This window comes from Dryas octopetala, chromosome 5 (genome assembly GCF_963921425.1).
Source record: "Dryas octopetala chromosome 5, drDryOcto1.1, whole genome shotgun sequence".
Classification (NCBI taxonomy): Eukaryota; Viridiplantae; Streptophyta; class Magnoliopsida; order Rosales; family Rosaceae; genus Dryas; species Dryas octopetala.
In genome coordinates, this window is record NC_141370.1 from 16,313,540 (window position 1) to 16,335,526 (window position 21,987).

Below are 21,987 nucleotides of genomic sequence, written 5' to 3' on the forward strand. Positions count from 1 at the left end.
CGCTGCAGCCCTAAGCCGGCTAGGACTTTCATCGAACACTTGGGGGGTCGTCGTTCTTCTTTTTGGGGGGTCACTCGTGTCGCCGTCCAGATGTCGCAGCCTTCTTGCTCCGCCGTCTGAGGGGTCACCCGACCCCCTAACCTTGTATGTGCGTCCGTCCCTGATCTTAACTTGTTTCGGGCAGCGTACACTAAAGATGCTGCATTTCAGATTATGGTTGTTGGGACATAGTTGGTATGCTACAAATAATTTTATTGATAACATTTATTTTTCTTTTTAGACAGATCAATGAAATCATGGTTTACCAGATGGCTGCCTTGACACCAAAAACTAGACCAACCACAAGTTGATAAGATAACCACGCATGACGCACCCATTATAACAGTCATCATTCCAATATGTCATAGCTTCCAGCTTAGTTGGAACACACAGATTAAGAGGAAAATAAAAATAAAAAAGGCTATTTATGGATTATTATGCTTTATGTGAAAAGGCAAGTTATTTACATTTGTTTTGTTTTTTATTTTTGTATGGGGGTCGGCATATTTGATTATTACAAAGCAAGCTATATAGTGGGTACAAAGAATGAGAATGAGTTTACAGCGCGAACGTGACAACTGCATGCATGCAGGGGTTGTCTTATCAGTTATCACTCTAGCTTGCAGCCAAGCTCAAACGCTGTTCCGCACGTGCAAGACTAAGTTCATGTCGACGTAACCCGTGCCACACCTCCTCTGCTCCATCATACAATAACGCCATCTTAGCTATTTGCTTATGCAACGCCTCCAAGTTGACAAGTGGGGCAGTTGTAGGTCGACCATGAGCACACTGCAAGACAAATTTGACATTGTCATCAAGCCAGCCTCTCTCTCTCTCCCACTCTCTCTCACTAACAATCCGCATTTACACTTGACATCCATGAGATGTCTCTTCACTTACCTGGAAACATAGTGAGGTCTGCTTTAGCTCTTCAACGATGAGGGAACACTCGGAATGTAGCAAGGAATCCCCGAACATAATTGCACCTTAACAAGAAAAGTAAGGAAGATTCATGAGATAAAAAAAAAAAAAAACTTCTAGATTTAAGTAATAATGTATATGTAAACTAAACCTGTCTGGGCAAAATTTGATATAAGGCAGGAACCGCGTAAAGAGGCAAAACAGTATCATTTTGTCAGTATTATTAGCAACTCGATGTTGAATTTCTATATGATACAAGCATTTACACCTGATGGAAAGGCCTTAATGACACATTGTTTAAGAATCTTAATCCATATCATTGACTCAATGAGCAAGACTTGCTTGCCTCTAGCAAGAATGAGATTCGGCATTTACCTCTGCATGCTTTAGAATTAAGGATTCGAAGAACAGATGGTGGCATTGTTGATGATCCATCTGTATCAGCAAGCTGAAGATTGAACATAAAGCCATGTCAAACATAAGTGTTAACTAAAGTTGGGGGAATGATAGATGACATTGACACAAGGAGAGGAGGGGGAAGAAAGTCATAGAGAGGTAGTGCTTTATATTACCTGCTGAAGAAATTCCATAAGATCTACATCAGATAAATTGACACCTAAGATGCAGGGTACCTGCTTGTCAATTATAGGAAAAAGCCAAATCAATAATGTGAACAGAGAGGTAGCTTTAAGCAATGATCTTCAAGCAATGACTTTGAGTTAACAAATGATAGAGATAGGTAAAAGATCTTAGTTCAACATGTTTTAAGTTCACAAAAGGGGTAAAAGGAATGGTGCTTCACCGCAATAAGTGTGATGACTGTTGGCTGCTTGTGGAGGAGATTCAAATTCCTGCAAAATGGTTAAATCCCAAGAAAATCAGGATAAAAGAGCAAAATGTTTCAGAAGGTAATACATGATTTCATAAAATGAACTATGTAACAAGTCTCCAACTTATCATCTTTTTGCAAGGGCAAGCATGAAAAACAAAATCAGGTAAAAGGAGCAATAATGTTCAGTAGCTGAATACATAGCATGAAATGAATTTCCTGTGCATCATCTTTTATGGTATCAAACACTACTTCAGGCATGCTAGACAGCAGACACTGATTCAGCCACTGAAACTCAAATCGGCAATAAAGAAGTCTACCAAATTATTGTGTTATGTTCATAATGCTGGACACTGACACCAGTATCATATTCTTTTATAAGTAATAAATTAATAATCAATGAGCAGTAATGCAGTATGCCAGGCAAGACGCATAAACTACCTCTTGAAGGACCCAGAACCTGGAGCATTTATGTTGCAGAGCCAACCCCACTCTTCTATTGGTTTAGCATAGTTATGAAGTAACTGGTAACCAATCTCTGGCAGCATCTGAATAATAATTATAACAAAGAGTCAAGGAAAGCAACCATTAAAACTTCAGTTAGCATCAAATACACTACATACCAACTCTTGTTCAGCATCCAGAAAAGTAGTCGTCTTTTCTTCTCCAGTTAACACCTAGGTATTCAACAAATCATTTAAGCCATGATAAAAATATCATTTTCAAAAGTTCAAACAGGAAAAAATTAATACCTTCTGACGCAGCTCCTCCAATCGGATCCTTTCATCCGCAGCATGCTGTAGAAAATAATTGCTGCCAAAGTCAGAACTCCAGCATCACTTGCGTTTGTGAGAATCATAGTGTGCATGTGTCTACAGTCTACATATGCGTATGTAAACACAAGTTTAGTTTCAAATTTATGTTTTATGAACAGCCATGTAATAGTACATTTACACGTAGGTAGATAACTTTGGAGACATGCAATTCCATCTTATTCTGATAAAAGTTTTTGAGCAAGCAAGATTTCCATATAAAAAATTCTATCTTAGCCTCTCTGAAGGCTACTTTTGGATAAGTGCAAGGATCTGATCAGATGTATGAAAACTTCTGTTGTATACTATAACTGAACTGCAGGTGCCCCTTATGTAACAAGAAACTTACTCTAGGGGTATAGAAAAGCATATATCCCATGCCCAAACTTGAAAAATATCCAGAAAAAATGTACAATAAACAGACCTGGTCAATAACAGCAAGTGTTCTGCCGGCCATAACTGGAATAAATTTCTTATCCACCTGCTGAAGAACTCTGCAATCCTTGAGGCAGTCCTTGTTGATAGATTCAGGAACTAATGAGTCAGCAGCAAGATGCAAGAGTCCGGAAGATACGTCAAGTATATTATTTTGGTCAAGAATAGCTTGCATTTTACTTGCATTCTGCATTATATAAAATTATATTCACCAATTGTAGTTGACTAAATGGATGCAATTTTTTTGTAGCAAACAAGTACAGCAATGAACTCATCTTTAGTATCAAGCCTTCAAATATACATAATAGATATATATATATATATATAATTACTCACTGTGTTCTGAGGACAACAATTCCGCCATTTGGACCCACAATTCAGGGAATCTTGATCCTTGGAGATAAACTCTAAAAGATGACAAGGATTAAGGTCACCACTTTTTTGACCAATAAATGCTAAAGAAGTAATCTATAATAAGCAATAAGCACAAGAAAATTCAAATATCTTATTTTTCTTGTCTGAAGCTAATTCAAATATTGGAAAAACAAATGAGATACCTCTAATTGGAGCTGTGGCTTGAATCTCTGAACATTTAGACTGTTCAAACATTTCAATCTTTTGCATCTTGTTTGCATCAACTTTAATATCTTGAGATTCTTCAAATCTGGTCTAAAAGAAAATTTGGTGACTGAGAATGTAGTCTACAACTTAAGAGAAAATACAGTATAAGGGGATACAAAATATTAAAGTACCTGGAGTCTAACAATAAATCCTCCACAGGACTCAGCTTCAAATTTAGATGGCAACCACCAGGAGGTTCATAGAGATCCTTCGTCTTGCTAGGTTCTGCACATTATGAGGTGTATTAGCTATTAGCTAGTCTGGCATCTGCATCTACTGCAAAGTCTTAAAAGCGAAAATCACATAATAATACCTGGATAAGTAACTGCATCATGGAAGGTTTGTGCATCAGGTTTGCCTGATGTTGTTGTCAAAAGATGATTTAAAGTAGAATACCTCCTCTTGCTTCTATGAAATGGTGGAGCCGAATGGCTTCGCATTGATCTTCGTATTGAAACATGATTCTTTAGACAATCTTGATATCTAAACTGATCCGTTTGTCTTTTATATGTGTCGATACCCATTTTATCTTTTCTGCGTGAATACCAACATAACCAACCAGTCTCATCAGCTAATACATCCGCGCGTTCAGGAGAAAATTCTCTATCTGAATTGAGTTGTTGAAGGAATTTTCTAGAACCAGCATAATCATAACAATCTAGTCCATGGTCTGTATGCATAGTGCACTGTTCTCGGATGGAGCTCTTTGATATTACATCAGAGCTAAATCTGCAGTCCTTTTCTTCACTATCCACAAAATACTTAGTAGTAGTCGATTTAACAGATCTATAACACCCATCAACTGCATTTTTATTAGAGAAAGGTTCAAAATCCCAATAGATCTTTTGGGATAAGGGATTGGAGGTTAAGCACCATTCATTATTTAAGGTCTGATGACAGGAATCTACGTTCTCTACATTCATGACTGAACTTTCTCCATCAAAATGCTCCCCGGATGGGATTGACTTTATAAAATCTCTTGACGGAGAATCAAACTCTGTAGACAGGTCAAATTTTGTTATAACTCTGGGGAAAGGCTCAGCACTCAATTTCTCCTCTGGCCACAAGGTCCTTGACAAGAAATCAAAACTCTGGCTGCTGCCATCAATTTCTGGAATGTCTACACTACTGTTATAAGAGCCAGCCTGCCTTCTCTTGCTCCCAAAGCCATCACTATGAAATTTAATCCCACCATCTGTAAACAAAGCTCTCTCGGATGGAAGCCTTCCTTGTGAGGAACAACTCTTGAGGAAAGGCTGTATTAAATCCCGGGTGACCTCTACTTCGCTACTGAATTCATGATGGTCACAAGATACTCCACTACCTGCTGAACCATTGCTAACACTGGGATCAACTTTAAAGGGCTCATACTGCCATGCTGAGCTAAAAATATTGTCTTCCACATTACTGGATCTTCCTGCAGCAGGAGATCTATTCTCCACGAGATAATCTTCCTCAGATGAAAAATTGGTATCGAACTTCCAAGGATGGTTTTCCCTCTTCGGAGGTGCTGTGAGCATACATTTGGCAAGGTGTTTGTCCCTTGACTGAAAAGAATAGTCAGTATGATGACCAAATTCAGTCTCAAAATGATTAAAGTCTCCAGTATTTTCATGCAAGTATCCATATGGAATTCTGACATGTCTCCCAAGGTTGTCCTCTTTAATTAGTGTCTTTGTAAGGTCAGGAGAAGCCTCATGATTTTGTATCCTGCTTTTCTTTTTCCTCATTTCAGAGACTTCCAACAAATCTCCATCAAATAAACCTAGCAACCAAAAAAAAAACAAGGATATGAGCCAAGGGAAACTGAACCAGAATAACTTCATTTAACTCCATAGCATGAAAAGGTAATCACAGAAACTGAAAGTCATGGATCAGACTGCATTCACACCAGTGTCAAATGAAAATGTGACAAATTTTTTATCTTACTTTCGTCCGCAGATACAATGCTGTCACCTTCCTTCCACATTTGATCTTCTCCTACTATATCAGCTGCATGGCAAACAGTTTCTCCTAGAAACATCCCAGGGATTAATGCATGTTTAAGAAATCACTGAACCAAACTAGTGATTGATTAATACCTCTCCACACCCCAAAAAAAAAAAATGAAGCTCTCAGCCAGGAGCAAAGGCATACCATGAGAAATCTTTTCCTTCCAGAAGTCTTGGATGGCCTTATCAATAAAGGTGAGAACAGGAACCCAATCCTGGAAAAAGGAGAGAGATGAGAATTGTTCACTAATTGTAAATAAGAAGGTATAGATTATTCTTTAAATAATAGACCCCTGTCTAAACTTTTACAGTAAGCTGTGTATAACATGATGTTAGAGTTGCAGATCATGGTTCACAATCAAATAAGAAAAATTACCTTGAACTCAACATATGTCTTTGACGGCTCAAAGGTTAAATCATAAAATGATCGGGGACAGCTTAAATTCAAAACATAAGCTAGGAACTCTTGAGGCCTACTTCTCTTCCTGTTTTGGGACTCATCAACAGCCTTCCCTGGATCCCAGCAATCAAAACTAGTGGCTAATTGATTAAGCAATTTATGAATTGGCCCTTTGCAAATGAACCGTGAGTTAATATCTGTCAGTGTGAAGGTCAAAGCAAAAGAACAAATATAAATCCTCTCAGACCCCAACACACCCCTTTTGTAACTTCATACATAATTCCAAAATACACAGACAAGGATACAGACATATTGGAAGGCCTGCAAAATAAATGTTTCAAACATAAGAAACAAGGATAGATGAAGTAGATGGTTAATTATTAACATCATCCATATAAATCCTTCTACCTTAATGGTGAGGCTACTGCAAGGACTAGATATGTATCCAGACAGCTCTAATTTTCCATCACTCATGTTCAATTCATGAAGAGCAGCGGAGACCTCAACCCCAAAAGCCCTTTTCAATAGTGTCAAGGGAGAAGGAGAAGGAATTGTACAAAGAAGCTCATCCTCACTACATGTAGAGCAAAATATGTAAATGAAAAAAGAAATAAATAAAGAAAAGAAATCATACATTCTTCAACTAGAAAATGTGTTTAGAAGATACCTTTCAACATCAACAACTTTGAAAGAAACCTTTGAGTGCACAAGGGCAATCCGATGCACACATTTCTTGACAGAGTACAATACCTTCTTGGGGCTTCCAGTTTTGTAGTGGAAATCACAGAGCAGATCAAGTCAGTATAATTCATTGCACTATTTCGTTCAAGGCAGCAGAGAACAATCTTATATAAACCACGTAAAAATTTAAAATGGTCCAAGAATGGGACCTGGATTGCATGCACTTCCTCCGAACTGGTTGATTGTAAAACAAATCATGAACAACAACTGCAAGAAGAACCAAGTGACTAGTCAAAAGCTTATTTAAAGTAGAATTATTGGGAAAAATGTCATAAGCATTTATTAGGGGATGACCCACAAAAGGAATCCATTCCCAATAAAAAAAAATACAAAGATGTAATATTAGACAAATTCACAAGCTTAAATCAAGAGAATAGGAATAGGTCCCCACCTGTTGTGCCTACATCCTTCCTATCGTCATCTATTCCAAGATACAAACATTTGCATCCCTGAACAAAATAGAGAAAAAGTCAACCAGAGCCAAGCTTGAATAAAGGCTTAAAGAAATTATGTTATGAACAGCATTTCAAAACAGTAGTGAACCCATAGTGGCCACAAAAAAAACAGTAGCGAACCCACACCTTCATGACCTTGCGATACCCATTTGGCCTCCCAGAAGCTTTCGTCATGACTTCTAACAATGACACGTCAGAAATGGAAGCCAATGACTCTCCTCGAAAACCAAAGCTCTCACTTCCAGCATCCGTCTCAGTAAAATGATCAAACTTTGATGTTGCTGTTCATAAATTAAATATAGCATACATAATCTCATGACCAGCTACCAAATTCAAACAAGAAACACCCATCTAAGAAATGCATCTATATCTATATGTAGCATTTAATTTAACTAGGCTCACTGCCATCTATAGTCACTGACTACCAATAATTATAAGAGAAAATGAGAACTTTACCGTATCTTTCTCCCGACAACACCAACCCATCACGAGTAATCCCACATCCTACAAGTACATTTAAATGAACATATTATAAGGCATGAAAACTGAATGTTTGGTAGAGTTATGGCCAAATAAAGAAGATTAGTACTGACCATCATCCACTACTTTTACATAGCACGTCCCGACGCCTATGAATACCGATACCTGAAACCATAAACAATTGGCAGACTAATTAATTAACCTTGTTGCCATCATTACTACTTACTACCATTCCATAAATATCTAAACACCACAAAAAACCAATACATTAACGCAATGCTACGCACAATCACCTTGCTTAAAGCACAAGCTAAATTAAATGGCAGAAAGTTATTACCTTTTTTGCGCCAGAATCCAAGCTATTGAAGACCAGCTCCTCCACAACCCTCGTCAGGTCATACAGGATAACACCGGAGCGGACCGAACTACGAACTGCGTCCGGCAAGGGCTTAACGCCCCTCATCAAGAAAACTACAATGCCAATTATTCACCAAAAAAAAAAAAAAAAAGATTTCACCTTCGGAAAACCAAACAATGAAAATGTTGGTGTTATTCGGAGAGCTAAGGGAAATGTATCGGCGAATTGAAATGCTCTATCGCTTACCTGGTGGGAACGAATTCGATTAGGGTTCTTCGTTTAGGGCTTCGCGAATACGACGACGTTCCGACAAATCGGGCAGTTGTTCGGAGCTTCGACTTTGGCGGTTTTTCAAAAAGCTGAAGAAAAAAGGCGGTTCAAGTGAACTGGTCTTTTAACCACCGTTTGTGCGAGTGTCACGAGGTGTGGGCTTTGATAAAATCACATGCTTGGGGGCTTGGGTGAGTCACAGACCGGACGTCATTGGCCGATGTTGGAAACCCTAACACGTCGTACTTGAAAGATATGTATCCGCTTTTATCTTTTGACGGCTGTGAGTCTGAATTCTGATTGGTTGGGGACCGACGTGTAAAAGTTCCCCGCAGGTAATGTAATTTAAGTCGTTATCCATTCTTTTACATGGAGTAATGACGTATGGAGACGCATGTCTAGATGTCCTTCTTGTCTAATTATGAATGTACCCTTCATATTGTCATTATTTATTTATTTTCTATACAAAAATAATTGAATTTATTTTTAGGGCCTATCTTTACTTTATCTCATCTTAGTATCATCAATGATACCAATCAATGGAATAAATTGCATGTTAGTATCTTAAATATTAGAAATAAGTATAACCAATTATAACCAAATAAAGTAATAAACACTTCACATGGTATCTAAAATTTTGAATATAAATAAATAAGAAGTTTAATAATAAAAAAATAACATGTTTGGATAGTGTCCATCATTTTTTGAATTTGGACAAAACAAACTCACTCAATCCAAAATTCAATTCAATTCAATTCACCATCACATAACACAAAAACAAACATAGAGCTTTTACAATTGTGAAGGGTGTGGACACAAAATGTGAGATTCATGAACAAATATGAGCATGAAAATCAATAGTGGGCCATAATTATTAATAATTTTGCATGCCCTACATCAACTAAACACGATTAATCTATTAAATGTCCAAGTAAGTCCAACCAAAATTACCCAATGACCAGGCAAGCAGCCCCGATCTAGCTAATTATTAATTCAATTCACATTGCTTAAAGAAAGGAATAATTAAAGGACCAAAAAAAAAGTTACATGCAAGAAATGATGATCATGCTGACATTGATAAATAAGTTAATATTTATGGGTAAAATGGAAAATGGATTGGATTGAATGGCTAGTTTGGTGAGTCATGAGTGAGTAAATGTAAATGGGTAAACAAAAAAAAATGGAGTTATTTTTTTTTGTGGGATTTGCGTCTTGGGGTTCTAGAACCAGAACTAGAACCAATCGAAATTCTGTCTGACACACAAAATAATATATAAGCACAAAACAACATCTTCCATTTTCTTTTCACCACCCTCATTTCTCTTTCTTCTTCTTCCTCCTCTCTCTCTCTCTCTCTCTCTGAAAACCCTAATTACAGCTCGCCGGTTATCTCTCTCTCTCTCTCTGGTGGACACAAATTTGGACAATAAGATCAGGTATTTTTCTGCTTACCCATCTCCTCTGTTTTGATCATTGTTTTGATGTAATTCTCCTCGGTTCTAATTATCGGTAATGACGCTTAAACTTGCATGATTTGTGTAATTCTGGTGAATTCAGCTCGTAGCATTATGGATTGGTTTTAATTTTCATTCGTTTGATTCTCTGCTTCCGATCTTGCTTCTTCGATGAATTTGAATTGGTGTTTGAATTCTGTTGTGTTTGTGATGGTAATTGTTGTTCAGCTGCGTTGTTGTTGAATTATTGGATGTTCATGATGAAGTTTTGTTTGATTTGCTGGAAAACTTTGAGGGGTTGGATAAGGGAAGATGATTTGTTGTTTTCTGCTGTTCGTTTTTTTAAGTTACTATGAGGATTGAGAAAGAAGAAAAGAAACTCAATTTAGCTATGTAACCACCGCGGTTTTAGTTGAGCTTGATGTTTTTAAGCTTTGTCGGAAATTGAAGGCATCTAAACCTGAATTTGAGCTTTTGTCTTTTCATTTTGGTTTTACACGAATAAACAAAAGCATCTGTATATGATGATTCAATATGGTTGAATAGATTTTGGATTTGGATTTAGTATTTTGGTTTAGCATGTGACAAATTTTTTTTTTTTTCTAGGGTTTCCTAGTCAATTGTATATTTCATGTATGAATTAAAACCTTAAAACCTGATGCTGAAGGTTTAATTCTTGTTCTTACATAGATGGAGTGGTCATATTCTCTGTGTGGAGAGTAATTGTCATTTCGGTACAAAAGGGGTATATTGGAAGCGTGTAATGGAGGCTAACATATGTGATGTCAATCATTTGGATGCCGATGTCCTTTTACCTCCACGAAAGCGTCTGCTTGCGGGATTGAAGAAACAGAGTCCAGATGGTGATGGTGCTTCATGGCTGTCTCTAGTTGCTTCTTCAGCTTCAGCATCAGTAACAGCATCGGCTTCAGCTTCTGCATCTTCTTCTTCATTGCCTTCTTCAAGTGAATTTAACACCCGTCTTAAAAATATATTGAGTTCTCATAATTCCAACCTTTCACCCGAGGAGTTGGTAGAGGTCTCAAAATCAGCTGCTGCTGCTGCAACTAAGGCTGCAAAGGATGCAAGAGCTGCATCTGAAGAGAAAGCTGCAATAGCTGCAAAGGCAGTGGCTGCAGCCAAGAGTGCTTTAGATTTGGTTGCCTCTTTTTCGGAAGAGGTAGCCTGCAAGGAAAAATACCTGAAAAGAAACAAGCTCAAGAAGCATGTGCCAGTTCAGCTCTTGTACAAAAAATACCAACCAATTGAGAATTGCAAGAAAGATGAAGAGTTGGCCCGAAAGTTGCATAGAGCAATAAATAGCTCCCCGAGAATCTCAAAGAATTCATCAAGTTCTGGCCATAAACACAAGAAACCTAAAATCTTAGCCAGTTCTGAGAAGGTTAGGGTTTCCAATGGGGGTATGGTATTGGAACGAAACCCAGCATCTACTTGCAATGGACATGCTGTACCAGGTAAGGTCAACGATGAAGGTACCATCCAAGAGTTGTACAAAAACAAAGCAGATGAAAAGGCATGTAGATACGATAAAGCTGGTCAATTGGAGATGGATAATGGGGAAGCAGAATCAAGTCAGACGAAGGAGAAAAGTTGGGATGATATGTGTACTAGTGGTAAAAAGAGGGGAAGAGTGAAGCTAAAAAAGTTGCCTTTAAGCATTTGCACCTTCAGGGATCAAACAAATCCCAAAGAAGAAATGGATGCAAGAGGCTCCCCATTGACTGACATGAACATGGGCAATCCTACTGCCGGAAATAAGCCTTTGTTTCCTGTGGAGTCTTCTGCTGATAGCATGCTGCCAATTGAGGCCACACCGGTGTGGAAATGCCAGGAGTTCAAGGCACCTGCGTGTGTGAAACAAAATAAAGTCATGCAATCATAATGTTGAAATGATGTTGTGGTGACAGGTGGCCAGTGAGATAGGATTGGATAGCTGAGGTAGGATTCACGATGTTCTTCACGTCTTCTTATAGAAACGGCCTTATTTTATTTATCTTTTTGCTGTTTTGGCTTTGTAATGAACTTGAACTGACTACATGTAAATTTAGATGTTAAGTTTCTTGCATCCGTGCTTTACAGTCCGAATTTGCCTCTGTTGCTCTTTTGACAGCAAAGCTTGAAGTTGAGGTAACAGGGATGCATTAAATTGGGTAGTCTTTGTTGATATGTTGCACAATAATTCCTGCGCTTGTGCTGGTGATAGATGTACAAACAATGTCATTTGTCTTTGGTAATCTTATTCTTTTGCAAATTCATTCTTTTTACCTTTTCTGATTTTTGTTTATTTGCATTAAAAGTCCTGCTTTGAAATTCTTCTGGTATGATTATGGTTTCATCTGTTAGTACCTGTTGCTCCTGTCATAAAACACAGTAATGATGACATGGACACAAGTGTATTTCAGCTTACTAATTACTATACTAGCATAAAATTAATGAACCAAGCCTGTGTATTCAATGAATTTATTAAAAACATCTTGTGGTGAGTTGGGTTTTTTTAAGGTAACAATTCTGAGCTGATGAGTTGGGTAGTGGTGTTGATTAGCAGATCTAGGAGATGCTGCCAGCAATATAAAACTTAACAATGACTGTCCTTTCTTAATTGCTGTTGAGTCCTCTTTAAGATTGAGCTGTTTATTCAAAGTTTCACAATATGGTTCAATCTTTGCGTAATGCATATGGCAAATACTTCCTCATATAGTTGTGAAGGAAAAGAAAATAAAAGCAAAAGTCCCACATTACTTATCCAGGAGGAACGTGCAGCTACAACTAATTTGATCCGGCGTTGGAATCTTACTGGATCACTGTCCAATACTTTGCTGACGCTTCAAATTAACAATTTAAATGTTGAGGGGCAAATAATATTGTTAATTGGAACTTTGCCGACCACGTGGTGAAAACTGAACTAATATATGTTTTGGGTTATTGATTTTAAGGATGCTTGACCAAGTCTAGCTTGTCCTGACTTTTCCTTTAAAACAATCTACTATGACCTTGTAACTCTACTAATTAAGAATATTTATTTGATAAGAATAAATTAACCTTGTGAAAAAGAGCTTCTTAAAGCCAACAATTCCCGGCCAAAAAAAAAAGCCAACAATTGATTCTAAAACATTATAAGTAAATAATAAGAGGAAATTACAGATTTGGTCCACTTATTTTATACCTAGTTCAATTTTGGTCCGTGATCTTTTTTAAGTTTTGTTTTGGTCCACTAATTATTTCATTTGTTTAATAAAGGTCTAGATTTGTGACTTTAAATCCTTTGGGTTTTGTTTTTTTTAATTATAATTGAAGTATAAGTTATATTTCATCATTTCTTAGTTATAAAAACAAATTTAGAGTATTAGAATTTAAGAGAATTGAGATTGGATGAAGTTTGAAAAATTAGCAGTTTCGAGTACCTTACTTTGGAGTCAATTATCTTGAGTTTTGTAACTCCAATTTTAATGATCTTTATATGGTTGTAAATAAGAAATGTATAGCTTTAAAACAAGTATATGTTTGATGAATTTGAGTGAGATTTAATAGAGTAAAAGACATGCCAAATTTGAGAAATAAATGTGGACCTTTATTGAACAAGTAGAACAATTAGTGAATCAAAACAAAACTTAAAAAAGATTGTGAATCAAAATTGAACTAGATATAAAATAAATGGACTAAATCTATAATTTTCTCTAAATAATAATATAGGGACCGATTTGTTCACCAAATAACGTGTGTTAAAAAACTAAATAAAAGTTTAGAGTGAACCCAATTTTGAATAACTGAAATGTTTACCTCTTTCAACTCCCAAAGTTCATCTTACTCATAAGCCTCAAACTCCCCCATAGATGCATTGTCACTATTTTAGGTTTTTGAACGACAAAAGCCTTTACGGAATTTTTTTAGGTATCTGTGTTCCCCATTTCAATTATGGATTCTTGTTTGCATGTTTAGAGTTAGTTTCTAATGTAATTTGGGTGATGAGTGATTTGTAATAGTATGGGCGAAGTGGTTCGAAGTGGCCCACTTCCATTTGGGCGGTGACCACATTTGCGTTATCAGTTGGTTGAGCATGTAGAAGTAGAACATACTTTTCAGATGGAAATTAAAATTTAAAAGGCATTCCACTTGTCAATTGATTATTAATGTCTAGGACCGATATGTGGGACAGGGTTCCTACTCGTGTAGCATGTAGGCCAAACATAAATTATGAAATGTTCCTATCTTAGAGTTACATGTTTTCTTGACATATATTTGATAATGTTCATATGTTCATATTTGATCTTATACACTCTTCATATGTGAGAATATAGTAGAGGAGAGTAAGAAATCATTTTTGGAAGCTATTCCATTCTCAACTTAAAGAAACTCTTATTGTAAGAAAATATTAAAACAAACATTTTCTTGACTATTGAGTTAAAAGTGTGATTGTTCCATCAAGTGTTGAGTCACACAAAATCAGGAAAAAAAAATTTACATGTAATAAGTGCATACACTTTCTCTCATGCACAACATCCTAACACATGTCAGTAACATGACCATTTATTGTCTAAAGGAATAATGAACAAACCATCCTTACATGTAAGTTTTTCTCCAGCATCATAGATCAAGCCACCATCAGATAAAAATGTGGAAAACAATATTATAAAAGGCAAGAAAGAAGGAAAGAAACCAACTCAAGAAAGAAGGTGATCAATCATCATCATCAGTATAATCATGTGGAAAACACATAGATGTGTAGTGTTCTGGTTAGCTAGTTTACAAGCCACCAGGGTATCATCCATAATGACAGTCAAATTCTCTATCTGAATTCTGACGTCATTCTTCTCACAAAAATCATTACTAATTTACATCTCTTATAGTTATAGTTAATCAAAAAATAAATCTTATTAGCAGAGTAACAAACAAAATTAATTTGGTGGAGTGGAGGTTGCGTTAAAACAGTGTGGTAGGGCTGCCATGCCAACATCGTCCTTCATTCCTTTCTTCACTTGCCAACCTTAATCTGAAGGTTGCTCATCCCAACATTCACCTTTTCCATACTAGTACTGTTTTTCAACTCACTCTGATTTGAAGAACTGCCATTGAGCCATGGGTGTTGCAGGCACTGCTGAGCAGTTGGCCGCTTCTCTGGTGCAAAATCGAAAATGGGACAAAGGAACTCTGCAAACTCCCGAGCATCGGTCTCAGAAAATTTGTATCTATCAATCAGTAATTTATCAAGTGGCCAAAACTTCAGCCTCCGGATTCTCTTTAGATCACCATGTCTGTCAAAGAAATCCTTGGAACAAGCTCCTCCAATGGCTATCTGCAAACCCAAGCATAAGAGAAAAATGGAATTAGACAAAGTTATTGGAGAACTATGGGAGTGCAATGAAGGATTAACATTTCACCTTTCGGGGCATCTTTCCAAGGAGTTCCATCATCAAAGCCAGGTGATCCTGCAATCAAACCAAAGGGTATTTCAATTTAAAAGCAGTCAGAGAAGGCTGAGAAATATAAAATTCTCCACATAACATGGCCAAAAAAACAGTCGACAAAATGAGAATTAATATTGATTAACATGAAGAATTAAAGAAATGTTGATTCAAAATGTCAAATTGTTCATAATGAGAAAGTCCAGTCGACTTATATTATCGAATTATATTTTTCAATGGTAAAGTTGTGTTGTAATATTTTCTCTCCCCGCCCACCCAGCTCTATGTCCTCTAGTTGCAGAATCCATTCTGGTAGCTGGGGTTCAAAAACATTTAAAAGGGGAAACTATGGGTTTGATTGTCAAAATTGAAAACACATAATACATCTGTAACTTTAGTTGCTACAAATAAAGTAGCCATGCTATAAAACACCTAGCCACATTGTAATAAAATAAATCAAAATGGTGTTAAAACTGGAATCATCTTTACCTCATCCTCACTAAAGCCTTGTCCCATCTTTGGAGCAAACAACATGTCACCAGTTGCAAGCTCGAAGGCAGTGCAAGCAAATGACCACATATCAACTGGGTAGGAATAACCAGACCGCAGTACAACTTCAGGAGCTCTATACTGCCTCGTTTGAATCTCTTCTGTGATCTGCTTGTCAGCCCAACATGCATTTCCAAAATCAACAACCTTGCACCTTACATCAATCCCATCCAGGTTTCTCTCAGGCTTGGGAGCTTCAACTCCCATAGAATCTCTTCTTCCGGAAATCTTAGCAACTGCCCTCCTAGCTCTCCTTTTCAACTTTTTCTCAATGAGAGTCATGGTGGCTCCCCCATTCAGGTTCCCTTCAGGTTTTTCAAGAATTGGGGTGAGGCCAGACCTAACTGGGTCTTTGGTAGGATCCATGGTGTTAAAGAGAAGAATGTTTTCTGGCTTTAGGTCAGTGTGGATTATACCAAGTTCTCTATGCAAATAATCCAGACCTATCAAAATGCATTTGCAGATCTCCCTAACATTATTCAATTTAAGGCCTTTGTACCGGTTATACTTGATCAGCCGGAGTAAGCTATCACCAAGAAACTCAAGGACCATGCATAGATGCTGCCCATTTGGGCCTGTGTGCTTAAAATGGTCGACCAGTCGCACAACACACTTGGCATTTGAGGGGTCACCATCCGCAATAGTAGAAAGAATCTGAATCTCATGAAGAGCAGCTTGAGAAAATTGTGCTGCGCTTTTCTGAATCTTAAGAGCAACGTATGTCTGAAACAAACGGATGTAAGATGATGCAAGAATTAGATGAAGTAAAAGATATTATTCTTCCTATGAAATATTTACTTCATGTGGATGCATGGAGAAAAAAAAGAGCCAAAAATGCAAGTATAGAATCATCACGGAGTTTCTGTAAAAGAGGGCTTGATCATGAGCATATGCTCAAATAAATTCTTCCCAAGTAGTCAAATAATGGCAAGGCCTGCAAATAGATTTTAAATTGCATGCCAAACATGGCAATTTTGGGCGGTTGCGTGCACCTTGAAAGAACTAAGCGAGTGATCATATAGTGGGTTGCTAGGTGCACATCCAGAAGGCTAATCAGGATTAACTGAAATAATTTACAATTGTAATACAAAAACATATAAGAATGGTGCATTCAGCATTATTGCATATAGAACTGAACATATGAAGATAATGTTTTGTTGATATAAATATCATTTCAACATTGCAAGAACATAATCCAACATGAAAGAGGGACAAAAATAACATAAAAACGGTTGACAAATAGAGAAAACAACAATTAAAAATATATAATTTCATTAATTATTAATTTAAAAACGCATGGAGAAACGGAAATTCGAAAAGACTAAGGAAGATCTTGGACAATTAAGTATCAGAATCTACAACAGAAAGATCCTAAATGCAATTATGAATGAAAACCAACAAATTCCAGCGATTTAAATAAGACCCAGTAAAGATTCCATACCAATAAGTATAAACAGACTTTGAGATTCACATATAAAGACAAAAAAAAAAAAAAAAGAGGGAGGGAGGGAATGAAATGGAAGAGAGAACGCGTGTCGTACAGAGTTGGTGGTGTCGTATGCGAGCCAGACGGTGGAGAACTGACCCCAACCGAGCTTCCTCTGAGCGACGTAGCGGCCGCCGGCGAATTGATCGCCTATTCGGACGGCGTGGTAGCCTCCTTTCCTGTAGGAGTCGACGCCCTCATCATCTTCCTCCGAGCCTGATGTCGACGAGCCCGACATGTCGATGATCGAAACGGGTCCGAATCCGATCTGGTTCAATTGGGTTTCTCGGAAAACGAATCGGGCAATGAGAAATGAAAGCCCTTTTCGTTGGTTCGATTAAAGACCAATGATTTGAAGCTGTTCTAAAAAAAGAAACAAGAAAATACTTGTTGGGTATGTTGGGAAGTTTCCTTTTTTATGAAGTTTTGATAGAAATGGATTGAATTGGATTGGATTTGAATTGATGAGAGTCTATGGGGGGCTAATGAGAAAGGAAACTCACTCACTCTTCCTTTCTCTGTCTGTCTCTTTCCTCTTCTTCCTCTGCGTCTCTCTAAGAGTTAAAATGGGGGATTGTGTGGTCTTCAACACAAAGCCTTAAGCCTCTCTCTCTCTCCTTTCAAGTCTCTCCACTTTTTTCTCTTTTCTTTTTGCTTTCCTAGTTGCTTGCTATTGCTGGCCTTTTCCCTTGTCCTGCAAGTGGTGGGTCTTTCCGAGGAAAATGCTTTATTTTTCCTCATTTTGGCCCTTTTTGATAAAGAAAACTTGCAAATTTGGGATTTGGAAATTACCCAAGAAGATGAATTTTTGAGGTGCCCATGGGTTTGGGGATTAGGAGGTTGTACTCATTAGGTGGGGGGGAGGTGATCAATTTCTTTTGGAAATGGAGGGGTTGATGGTTGATGGTGGTAGCCACCTGCCCTCTAATCTATCTAATTCTTTATGGCCTTTGTCTAATAAAGTATAAACCATGAACTACTTGGGGGTTACAAGTCATTGCTTGCTTGCTTCATGTACCTAGAAAATAAATAATACAACAACTTGAGGATTAAGTGGATCGTGACATGTTGGTATACTCTATTTGAATTAGACCTAATTGTTTTTCGTGTTGTGCTAGACATGAGTTTCTCAACTATGTTTGTGCCGTATCATATCCAATTGTTTCAAGTTTAGGCCCAACATAAATACATTCGTGCTCGTTAGAGGTGTAATGTGGAGCATAACATGTTAGTGTAGTCCATTTAAACTAGACTTAATCGGCTTGTGTGTCTAGGAGTTTCTCAACTATGCTTATGTCGTGTTGAATCCAATTGTTCCAAGTTTATGTCCAACGTGTGTATGTTCATACATGTGTCATGCTACAATTGTTACATTTGAGGTCAGGTTGAGAATTAGATAACTCATGTAAGTTTTTTACTTATTTATAATATATTACAGGGTTAATTTTGGCGACTGCAAAAATTAGTAATGATTAAGTTGTTTTGTTGGAGAAAATAAAGAATGAAAACTAAAGTACTAAACACATAATCAAATTGTTATTTTGTAAATGATTGACACTTGAAATAAAAGAGATTGAAAAGCAAAAGAAAAGGAACCAAAACTAAAACAAAAATACTACTAATTAATTAATTATTAATTAATATAATAAGCGAATGATTTTAATAGGCAAACTATTGGGCTTAAATTCGTGCTCGTGGACTCGACCCGTTTCATGTTGGTATTGTACTTGATGGGCTTATGGGTTCGACTCGTTTCACGTTTGTGTCGTACTTGTCTACTTGATGGGCTAGAGATCAAACCCAAGCCGCACATGGATATTCGTACAGTAGTGCTAGATATACCACATTTTTATACCATAATTTCATACCACCTTATGTGGCAACTTACATGGCATTCATACATTGGATACTCAAAAATAAAAAGAAAAACCCAAAAAGAAAAAGAAAAACTCTGTCCAATAAAGTAATGACACGTGAGATGGTATAAGAATGTGGTATAAGAAATGTGGTAAGTATAGCATTATTCGTATTTGAACTAATAAACGTTAATAAGAGTATAAGACATTAAGACCTGTAGATTGCCAAAAGTTGCGTGTCTCCACACTCTTTCATTTCCATAAGCCAACCGACAAGGTTTGGAGTCTTGGATCTTCAAATTAGAGTTGAAAGGGACATCAATATGGTACGGAATTCATCAAGACCACAAAGTTAAAAATGTATTTGTAGTAAAATTTTGGTGCAAAAAGGTTTGACAATCAAAGTTGCAAGACTGAAAAATCATACCAACTCATGAAACTCAACAACACAAAGCAGGAAATTTTCTATTATCTCTCACATGAACTGAATGTAGGCCTTCCAATTGGTAAAATAATAATCAACAAAGAAGTGCCTTACAGCCTTAATGGTAGAATACATACAATAAGAGAGCAATTAAAATTAACTTGATTAGCTGATTGGATAAGTGCAATCTGCTTAATCAATCAGGCTTTGGGTGCAATCATCTCCGTGAGTGAAGACCAGGTTCCAGATGCTCCAATAATGATCCCCAGAATCACAATAGTCCCATCCAGGAGAATCCCATGCCAACCCAGTTCTTCCTTGAACACCATCAAATGGAACAAAGCAGGCAACACAAACCCCAAAATAACACACACACTACTCCCCACCAGAGAAATAAAGTCTGCAAAATTAGGCACTGAAAGAGCCACCAAGCTGACCCCAAACACCATCACCCACCTCAGCCACAAGCAGTACCTGGAGTCCCAGAACCGCCTCTCCACCACCTCAAAAACAGGGTGCATCATCAGTGGCAGAGTGAAGAACAGGTTTATGCAGAGACCCATCTGCACCAGAGTGCTCACCATGCCTTGTCCGAAGTTGGTGGTGATTATGTCTTTGGTGTCTTCACCGAAAGCAAAGTAACCCAGAACTCCAAATCCAACATACAACAGAGCAATGAAGGCCATACAAAAGGCCAAGACTTTACCAAACTTGTCTTTGTCTTTAGCCTCTGATTCCAATGGTAATATCATTCCAACCCCTTCAAAAGCATAAACAGCCACACCAAGACCGTAGAAGAAAACAGATAAGCCTCCAAAAGCCTGCAAAGCCGGCCTATTTTGCAGAAAAATCATAACGTCCTCCACCATCACCACCCCCATAGCTCCAATATCAACAACATCAGCGAAAATGCTCAAAGGAGCCAAATGGGTCAGCGTGGGAATCGAATTCAACCCCAATTGAAATGGAAAACAACCCCAAAGGTACAAGCTCTTTGGGGTGAGACCCAGAATTCGATCTGGTCCAGAGTAGTTGAAAACGTAGGCCAAAGTGTTTGATATGAAAATCAGATAGCTGACGCAGAACCCAGCTTGAGCAAGCACGATCATGATGTCGACTGAGACTCGACCAACTGGGCCACAGACGGCGAAGCCCAAGTCGCCGAAGGAATTGAGCTTGCAGATGCCGAAGAGGGAATCGAGCTTGCGGCGAGTGTGGACCAGGAGCATCATACAGTGGTAGGTGAGGAGGGCCACAGTGAAGAGCATCAGAGAGCCGAAGACCCACCCGGTCTTCCTGAAAGTGTAGGGAAGGCCCAGCACGCCAGAACCCACTATGGCGATGAAGACGTTGGCGAAGGTCTTGGATTGGGAGGAGAGCTTGCGGGGTTTGCCGAGAAGCGGAGTGTCTTCTCGAGGAAAAGGTGGGAGTGTTTGTGAGGATGAGCTTGCTTCTTTGTCGAACACCATGGCTTTGTTGGACCTCTGGGTGACCAGTCTCTAATTACCAATCTTGATCAGGGCTGTTGGGGTTTTGGGTTTGAATCTGAAGTAGAGAGAGCTGAGGGGTTGGATGGGATTGAGATGGTTTGGGGAAGATGAGAATTGGGAAAGAAGGGATGGGATTTGGGGGCTGCTGGTTAGCTGGTAGCAATTAGCATTGTATAATTCTAGTTGAGCAAGGCACTGGAAGGTCCAATTGGGAATTGGGACTTTATCCAAGACCAACAAAAAAAATCCATCGTGTAAATATCTAAGATTAAATAGTGTAAATATCCCATGGCCAAAAAAATAAAAATAGTGTAAATATCTAAGATTAAATATACTTTATTTGAGTCGCGTCACTATAATTTGATAATCTAAACTATCTTTTTTCTAAAAATTTTATTTTAAAATCGGATGTACAAAGATTTTAGATTAAAAAAATTACTAAGATATTTAATTGTGTTTGAATATATAGACAAACACAATGATTTGGATAAAAACTTAAAAAATGATGACCAATTAATCAAATATTTATTTGGCCAAAAAAAAAATAAATCAAATAGTTAAACACTTTATGCTTGATCTAATTTTTGAATAAAGATTTAGAAAATAAATGATTTCGTTCGTCAACCTTCAATGCCAAATGAACTCCACCAGTGATGTATTATAATTATTTGTTATAAACAAATGAGATTGATAAATTATTCAAATTCGAGTAAATGAAACATTTTTATGTATCACATTTGGTACATGAAGCAATGCTCTTTTTGTTTTTTTCTTTTTAAACAAAAAACTAACTGCGGATATAATGATTTAAAATTAGAATAGATTATAATAGATTCATGATCGAAGTCCCTCCTTTAATATATACATAATGTTGGTTGAAATCACGGAAAGACACCTACTTTTGTATTCATATGGATTCAGGACCACTAAGCTTGATGAGAAATATGATATGATAA

At 37.4% G+C, this 21,987-nt stretch overlaps 4 protein-coding genes across 6 annotated transcripts; 1 reads left to right on the plus strand and 3 right to left on the minus strand.

Moving 5' to 3' along the window:
* Positions 1-503: 503 nt before the first annotated feature.
* MLH3 (MUTL protein homolog 3) lies at positions 504-8,442 on the minus strand. 3 transcript variants are annotated; one of them, XM_086243397.1, is made up of 26 exons: positions 8,329-8,442; positions 8,062-8,195; positions 7,838-7,889; positions 7,701-7,748; positions 7,371-7,525; positions 7,181-7,238; positions 6,939-6,996; positions 6,716-6,808; positions 6,457-6,622; positions 6,354-6,369; positions 6,025-6,245; positions 5,794-5,863; positions 5,587-5,670; positions 3,971-5,422; positions 3,789-3,882; positions 3,594-3,700; positions 3,373-3,443; positions 3,026-3,223; positions 2,542-2,586; positions 2,413-2,466; positions 2,231-2,337; positions 1,763-1,811; positions 1,533-1,592; positions 1,336-1,408; positions 940-1,025; positions 504-828 (listed from the first exon to the last, which is right to left on the minus strand). In XM_086243397.1, exons 2-26 carry the CDS (start codon positions 8,185-8,187, stop codon positions 655-657), a joined length of 3,717 nt encoding a protein of 1,238 aa, XP_086099523.1. In that variant the 5' UTR covers positions 8,188-8,195; positions 8,329-8,442; the 3' UTR covers positions 504-654. The 3 variants fall into 3 exon arrangements, with proteins under 3 accessions (XP_086099523.1, XP_086099524.1, XP_086099525.1); XM_086243398.1 differs by lacking the exon at positions 2,413-2,466; XM_086243399.1 differs by lacking the exons at positions 504-828; positions 940-1,025; positions 1,336-1,408; positions 1,533-1,592; positions 1,763-1,811 and having other exon boundaries at positions 2,256-2,337; positions 3,026-3,135.
* A 1,214-nt stretch (positions 8,443-9,656) lies between these two features.
* LOC147284942 (PHD finger-like protein) lies at positions 9,657-11,890 on the plus strand. Its single transcript, XM_086244659.1, has 2 exons — positions 9,657-9,788; positions 10,497-11,890. Exon 2 carries the CDS (start codon positions 10,570-10,572, stop codon positions 11,707-11,709), a length of 1,140 nt encoding a protein of 379 aa, XP_086100785.1. The 5' UTR covers positions 9,657-9,788; positions 10,497-10,569; the 3' UTR covers positions 11,710-11,890.
* Positions 11,891-14,488: 2,598 nt separating this feature from the next.
* On the minus strand, positions 14,489-17,967 carry LOC147284943 (Protein kinase superfamily protein). Its single transcript, XM_086244933.1, has 4 exons — positions 17,317-17,967; positions 15,716-16,498; positions 15,203-15,250; positions 14,489-15,117 (listed from the first exon to the last, which is right to left on the minus strand). The coding sequence occupies exons 1-4, from the start codon at positions 17,497-17,499 to the stop codon at positions 14,797-14,799; spliced, it is 1,335 nt and encodes a 444-aa protein (XP_086101059.1). The 5' UTR covers positions 17,500-17,967; the 3' UTR covers positions 14,489-14,796.
* A 1,584-nt stretch (positions 17,968-19,551) lies between these two features.
* LOC147284944 (Transmembrane amino acid transporter family protein) lies at positions 19,552-21,250 on the minus strand. The gene has a single exon (XM_086244168.1). The coding sequence runs from the start codon at positions 21,008-21,010 to the stop codon at positions 19,742-19,744; it is 1,269 nt and encodes a 422-aa protein (XP_086100294.1). The 5' UTR covers positions 21,011-21,250; the 3' UTR covers positions 19,552-19,741.
* Between the last annotated feature and the right edge of the window lie 737 nt (positions 21,251-21,987).

Bases quoted from the DNA above. Each gene is read 5' to 3' on its own strand.
- LOC147284942 (XM_086244659.1), top strand. From the start codon at position 10,570: ATGGAGGCTAACATATGTGATGTCAATCATTTGGATGCCGATGTCCTT.
- MLH3 (XM_086243397.1), bottom strand. From the start codon at position 8,187: ATGAGGGGCGTTAAGCCCTTGCCGGACGCAGTTCGTAGTTCGGTCCGC. The intron at 7,749-7,837 runs GTCAGTACTAAT...ATGTACTTGTAG, and splicing joins TGTAAAAGTAGTGGATGATG to GATGTGGGATTACTCGTGAT. The intron at 3,224-3,372 runs GTGAGTAATTAT...TATATAATGCAG, and splicing joins ATTGTTGTCCTCAGAACACA to AATGCAAGTAAAATGCAAGC.
- LOC147284943 (XM_086244933.1), bottom strand. From the start codon at position 17,499: ATGTCGGGCTCGTCGACATCAGGCTCGGAGGAAGATGATGAGGGCGTC. The intron at 16,499-17,316 runs GTACGACACGCG...CGTTTGTTTCAG, and splicing joins CATACGACACCACCAACTCT to ACATACGTTGCTCTTAAGAT. The intron at 15,251-15,715 runs GTAAAGATGATT...GTTTGATTGCAG, and splicing joins AAGGCTTTAGTGAGGATGAG to GATCACCTGGCTTTGATGAT.
- LOC147284944 (XM_086244168.1), bottom strand. From the start codon at position 21,010: ATGGTGTTCGACAAAGAAGCAAGCTCATCCTCACAAACACTCCCACCT.